Source organism: Dermacentor variabilis, chromosome 4, assembly GCF_050947875.1.
Source record: "Dermacentor variabilis isolate Ectoservices chromosome 4, ASM5094787v1, whole genome shotgun sequence".
Lineage (NCBI taxonomy): Eukaryota > Metazoa > Arthropoda > Arachnida > Ixodida > Ixodidae > Dermacentor > Dermacentor variabilis.
In genome coordinates this window covers 80,112,029-80,119,143 of record NC_134571.1, presented here as the reverse complement: position 1 = coordinate 80,119,143, position 7,115 = coordinate 80,112,029, and the positions used below count along the sequence as shown (strand labels likewise).

The window sequence follows — 7,115 nt, the reverse complement described above, 5'->3', positions numbered from 1 at the left end:
TGGCAGCACAGCTCTGAAACTACTTTTCCACAACGCTGTGAATTTCAACAATATTTGCATGACCCAGTTTAGTGTTTATTTGTAAAGAGTGACTTATACTGCACTCTTAAAGAAGCAAAGGATCAATCTAGCAAGTACTGAGGACTTTTCCTGCACCAAAATGGTCCCAATATGAGAACACACCTCAACGTTTGTGAAGTCAAACTGGTACACCGGCGCTGTAGTTCTGCCACAAAATTACTTGGATTTTACTTTCTCTAGTAATAACTAACCTTTTTCCACCTAATGAATGAAAGACTAATGTTTTGAAGAATACATAACCAATCTAAATTTAGTGTAGCTCTTTAGTGTGCCTTTAAATACAATTTCACAGGAACATCCTGCACACTTTCATTGGTGTTTTTTTGGGCTTTAACCAAAACATACTCAACGTCATAAGGGTGTGCATTTCAAAACCAGACAGTAAAATGAATGACACTCAGATGCATCAGAAATGAAGCTTCATTAACGTAATGAAGTAAAGCCACAAGAAAAGCATGTAGTTTTGTGAGCCACGGTGTAACATCAGCTTGCAACCCCTAATACACCACCAAGTTTGCTCTCCATGTGAACGTGGTGACTGAAGTTGACTGTCATCAGCATATGTCAAAAGCTTCGGCATGAAAGAGTTCCAACAGAACAAATAACTGTGACCATATCAAAAGTGACTATTAACAACTTTCATTTACAGGTGCATTAACGTACAAATACAGCAAACTGTGCATTCCAGGTTGAAAAAAAGGTGACAGCAATACCACAAAAACTAACAATGTAGTCATTTTGTATTCTGAGGCATGGCTTGAATTCTTATTCCATTGTCTTCAATGAATGCAACACTGTCAGTTAAACAGAAGGACAATGACACAATTATGAAGAGACACAGCATATGCTAATCAAAATGCCAGATGCTATGAAACAAAATCAACCACAACAAAACAAACCACTAAAATTGAAATGAAACCTGCATACACAATCTTTGAAAGCCCTAGTTGGCCTACATAAGAAAAACACAAAATTTGGCCATTTACATTCACTTACTACAACACGTGTGCACATCCAACATATGTATAAACAAAAGCATACATATGATGCCCTCAATTTCGTCATGGTCCTGTTACATGGTGCTTCTTGATTATGTCCGCAAGATGATCAGAAGAACATTCTGCAGAGATGTCCATCACTTTGGAACGATGATAAGCATCAGAAATCAATGCCCTCCACTCCTCACTGTCCTTAAGGGAGTCAAGATGTCCACAGATATACAAAGCTTTCCTGGCTCTTGTGATGGCAACATTCAGCCTCCGGGCATCAGCAACAAAACCAATGTTGCCTCTTGGGTTGTGGGCACGCACACATGACAGTACAATGACATCCCTCTCCTGGCCTTGAAAGCCATCCACAGTATTGACATCAAAAGTTGCTGCCCCTGGTGCGAAACTCTTTTGAAGCTGTTGGATGATAGCACTCTTCTGTGCCTGGTAGGGTGTGATAATACCGAGAGACACATTCACAACATGCTGGGAAATAGCAAGGCAAAGATGGGCAACGAAGGCAGCTTCACCACGATTCAACCATGATGTACTAGTGGCCTCGCTAACCTCAGGGCTGTCCTTAATGTTGAACACAAGGTATGGAGTCAATGGAAATGATGCATATTTGGCATCCAGCCCAAGAACTGGTCGAAGCTTCCCATTATAAAAGTACTTTGATGGGAACTGACAAATCTCTGAATGCATCCGTCTCTGCTCATTTAGTGTGAAGATGGGCTTGGAGTCAACTTCTTGCTTTAGGTAGTTGTAAAAACGCTCAAAGAGTGACTCCTGGAATCCGCGATCGACAGCATCTTGCGACACAACTGTGGCAGGAAGCTGCATGGGATCACCAACAAGAATCAGCCTGCTGGTTCGGTACTGCAAACCGAGGAGCGCTTCCACTTCGGTGCACTGAGTTGCTTCATCAAGAAGAACACATGAAAAGTTATGAGAACTGTTGCAACCAAAAGCCTCTTCCATAAGACGGCTACGGCAGCTGTTTAGAGTGGAAAGGATGACATGTGCATTGCGAAGGATTACAAGTTTCTTGTCATTAACATTACGAAACTGCCGGGAATGGCTGTCAGTTATGAGCTTTTTCTTCTCTTTAGCCTGCTGGATCTGAGACTGCAAATGTGTTATCTGAAACTCAAGACGTCTAAACGCTCTGACATCCTGACACGCAGACTTTTCAAGCTGACACTTTTTGTCAGTGCACCGTTTCACCTCAATCTCTAAAGCACAAATGGTCTGGTCGTACTCTTTGCACCGTTCAATCTCATCCTTCTGAATGTTCTTTTGCAACAGCTCATCAAGACATATCCCACGAACCTCTGCATGGACCATGCTGTTTTGGCCAATTCGGACTACCTTCAAAACCTGTTCTGCAGGCACTCTCTGTCTGTACTGCCGCTGCCTGTGAGCCAAAAGCCGACGGCCAATCTCATCAACTGCAGCATTGGACGGTGCCACAATCAGCACAGTCTGTTTGCTGTTATGCTGAAGGATCTCTGTCACCGTGCCAACCACTGTGTGAGTCTTGCCTGTGCCAGGTGGGCCATGCAGGATGATAATTCTAGGTTCTCCGCCACGCACTCTCATAGCAGCAACAGTAGAACTGATTACTTGCTCCTGTTCATGATTGAAGTTTTCTCTGAACCTAGAACTCATGGGCACACCTTTCTGGCACCAAAAATGGCTAACATTAGGCCTGACAATACATTCGGCAAATGCAGATTTTTCAAGCTCTAACACAGCTTCCATTTGCCGCAAAGCCGGAGTGATCTTGGCCACTACAGACAAGCGCTGAACTTTACCAAAGTCTAGAGTCACAGGTCTTGTTTTTACTTGAATCTGCAACGTAACAGGAATACACCCATCAGTGTACACACTTTGCAACAAGTCTGGGATGGCGCTATTACGCACACGAGGGTCCCTCAGAAACTTGTGTTGAGTTACAAATCCAAATGCTGGCAGTGCAGCTTTTGCCTGATCTCGAATGCGCAGATCCAGGCGGACAAGGTGACCTTCAAATGGATACAAAGATTTGTGCATCTGCTCTGATGTCACTAAAACAACACAAGTTAAGATCATGGTGTCACCAGGAGGGCATGTGTGGCGTACAACAGCAGAACTGAATGTCATGCGTGTGGTGCGTGCGAAATGTTCTCGCCAGCTGCGGAAGACAGTCTGCCACACTTCGAGGCACAAGAAGTGGTAGTTCACGAACTTGTATTCTTCCAGACTACTGTACATGAAGCGTTTACTTCGAAACTTGTCCATGTCCAGTAGAGGAGGAAGCATTGCCGACTGCAGCTGCTCCTTTAGCCAATGAACTTTCCAGTTGAGAATGTAAGAGATGAAGACTCCCAAGTTTATCTTACTCTTCTGACTATGTTCAAACTTTTTCTTCTTCAATGATGCCCTAACACGTTGTGCAAATTCAGCCCTCTGCTCATCGGTTTTGCTACTTGGTTCTTCTATGTGAAAGTGTACACGTGACCTCCTTTCAGATACATCAATGTCCATAGGTTCAGGCAACGGATCCATAGGCACCGGAATTAGTGGCAGAGCTGCAGGCCTTTGTTCAACTACAGTGGGGTCACCTGAAGTAACAGCGGGCACTGGTGAGCCCGTTGCCAATCTAGAAATTCGGACAGCTTTTTTGAACCTTGGAACAGAAAAGCACGGTTTTCCCTGTACTGATGAGTCAGCTCTTGTAAAATTGTTGACCTGGGGAACGAGGGCACATTTTTTCAGGGAAGAACTCAATCGATTTGTGGTTTCAGTAGAAACAGAATTTGACAGTGGAACATCTTCCAGCTGCGGACGTATTTCCATAGCATTCCAAGATGGACCCAACTGGGTCGTTTTAACAGAAACATCACTCACCCTGGGAGCTTTTCCCTTCTCTGGAAACAGCTGCGCACTATATAGAGATGGACTCAATTGCTTTGTTCTTTCAGCAGAAACGTCAAGTGGCTTGGCAGCTTCAACTCTGTTCTGCACTGTTTGCATGTCATTAAAAGGTTTAACCATGTTGCCTGGCTTTCTTTTTGATGTGCTTGCAGAGGGCTTAGATGGCTCTTCTGTACTTAGTAGACAAGCTGAACGGGACTGGAACCTAACCTTGTAATGGGACTTCTTTAAACCACCTTCACATTCAGCAGCAGAGCTGGATTTAAGCAACCCTTCACCATCTTTCTTTTGGACTGCTGATCCACCTCCAGCCATTGGTATCCTGTGTTTCATAGATTTCATCAGCTTCTCTTTCAGGCATGACTTTTTCTTGGGGCTTCTGCTCACTTTGCCTTTCAAACAAGCAAGATGGTGGGCGGATGACAAGAAAATTGCACGTGCAGGAGTGCTTGTTCTCTTTATTTTTGCTGGAAGAGCCTCATCATCAGAGAAGTCTTGTGACAATGCTGGGAAGAAATCATTTTCTGGTTGCTCCTGATGAGTTGAGGTAGTCTGCTCTGGCTCTGACTCATTCCAAACAAGTCTTTTTTCAAGCTCCTTGTCTTGAGTTACTGAACACACTGGCACAGTTTTCCTCTCTTCAGTACCATCATTCAAGCAACTATTTATCCATGGAATGCCAGCCTCAACATCAGCATCATTGCTAATGATATCTTCTGCTTCCTCAGGTTCTTTCTTGATCTCAAAATCTATTCCCCCATTACAATCATCATCTGAATCGGAAAGAATTATTATTACATCATCCTGAGAAAACGATATATCATGACGACTGTCTTCGTTAGTTGTGTTCCGAGTGTTTTCAGCAAGTCCTGCTTCAACATGACTGTGATCACCTTGTGTGACCAAACCACCTTCAGTGAGCTGCTGTCCACTTAAGGAAGCAGCTGGTTGTTCTTGAGCAAGAGTGCTGGATTCGAATCTCTGAAGAACAACAGAGCATGGCTTAACCAACAGGGACAAATTGAAACAGCGTGGTGGGTTAGGCGAATTGCTGACATTCTTGCTGTAAGCTGTCGGTGAATATGATCTTTCCTGACATGGAACATACTTCGAGCCAGCACACTTCTCACCATTATTGTTTTCATGTAAAGAAAATGTACTGCACTGCTCAGCATCAGTGACTTTTAGGCCACTCGGTGTAAGACCACTTCGCACAGTTTTTCCAAAACCTATGGAAGAGATAGACAGATCTGCTGGGACATTGCTTTTAACTATGCTTTGCACCATGTTGTTGCTACTGCAGTCAGATAAAACAGGTTCCTCTTTCACAGTAGTGTTATTGACATCTGTTTTTGGTGCTCCTAACAAATGAACAGGAGCAGCGACATTTTTCTTTGCAGTAGCACGTACATCAAGATCACTTAGGTATAAAGTATCACATTCTGCTTTTTGCTGAGAGGAACAAGATAAAGATGTGCTGTTGCATGAGTTTACTTTGACTTTTCTTGGCACAGTACTTGAATGATCTGTCCTTCTGGAGCTACTCCCAACAATGCTGTGCAAGGGTAAATCATCGAGACACTCACTTTGGTGAGCAGGTGTCACCACTGCTTTCTCTACATTCTGTGCTTGCTCTCCAGTCAAGCAATCTGGTTCTTGCTTGATATAACTTGGCACATCTGACAGTTCACGTATGGGAACAACTCCAATGTCGGCAATGTGTCCTGGTACCTCTTGTTTAATGTAAGTGCCAGGTGTATGAGGAGGAAGTGCTGGAGAGGACACTTCAACTGAGCTTGTGTTGCTAGCAGTAGGTGTGAAGGTCAAGCCCACTGGCAGTGATGGCCTGCTACTGGATGTGTCGCGGCTAGACGTCGATCGAGAATCAGTGGATTCACAGTCCCGTTCAATTTTCACTCTCCCTACAGCGTCAGACGGCTCTGCCTTGGGAACAATCGCGACTGTGGTACTTAACACTTTCTGATGAGGACTGCTGCTGAAGCGCGTCGTGTCAGCCGTAAGCGGAACATCGGTGTGAGCGGTACCAATAGCCGGACTGGTGGAGACTGCTGAACCACCATAACAAAGTCTGTCGCGCCCATCAACGGGTTTCTTTTCGGGTGCGACATGAGGCGGAGCGGCATCAAGGGCTGAGGGCGACGAACAGTGCTTAGCAGTTGCACTGTTCGAACTTGTTGAAACAGTAAGTCGTCTTTTCGCACAGTGTACTTTCGTGACGACGATATCGTCATCATCGCTCAACAACACGACGTCGGATGCAGGCGACGCACTCGTTGGTGAATCAGGCAATTCGTTCTTGACGGCGACACCCACACATTTCTCCAATGCAAACACGAACACATCATCACCACTCGGCACAGCCTTTCCGAAACCGATGACATCGCCTTCGGAAAGAGCAACGCGATGTGATGCCTGTATCCTTGCACCGTTGACAAACACGCCGTTGTGGCTGCGAAGATCAGTGATTTCCCATTGTCCATGACTGCTGTATCTCAAGCAAGCGTGCTGACGACTAATGTTCACGCTGTCTAGACGATACTTTGGCTCAACATTGCGACCAATCACGACGTTCTCGCAGTCTAAAACAATCTCGCTTTTAGCGTGAGTGTATTTACCGCACCGAACGAGGTGCCAAGCGTCAACCATTGCGGAATCGTTCGAACTACCTCCTGCATCATCGTATGGCTGGTGAGGATGTCACGGACTGAGTTAAGTTGAACCAAGGTGCGTAGCAAGAAGTCATCTCGAACGGCATGGTTTCCGAATCACAGCACTGAGCATTAAGGTTTAGTTACGGTCGGTACAGTAGCGACAGCACCGGCTTAACGGTTTCACTGTTTGACGCGGGAACAACAGGCCGGCACGTGTAGTATATTTGTAGGTAGCGCTACAGTACAGTAATCTCATGTTTCTGCCCAAAAAATAATCTTTAAAAATTTCACGCGTACTACTTCTCTAATTTTTCTCAAGTTTTACAACAAGCTTTTATTTTCTGGATTAAGTTGATTTATGCATTTTGTGGACACATTTTATAATCTCCAGCGATAGTTATGTGTCCCTATCACGGCTACACCGTGGTTCACACCCACGCCCTAGAATTACTGT

General features: G+C 44.8%; 1 protein-coding gene across 1 annotated transcript; it reads right to left on the bottom strand.

The window, feature by feature from the left end:
- Window positions 1-483: 483 nt before the first annotated feature.
- LOC142579410 (uncharacterized) lies at window positions 484-6,865 on the bottom strand. Its single transcript, XM_075689560.1, has one exon. It carries the CDS (start codon window positions 6,654-6,656, stop codon window positions 1,143-1,145), a length of 5,514 nt encoding a protein of 1,837 aa, XP_075545675.1. The 5' UTR covers window positions 6,657-6,865; the 3' UTR covers window positions 484-1,142.
- Window positions 6,866-7,115: the final 250 nt, after the last annotated feature.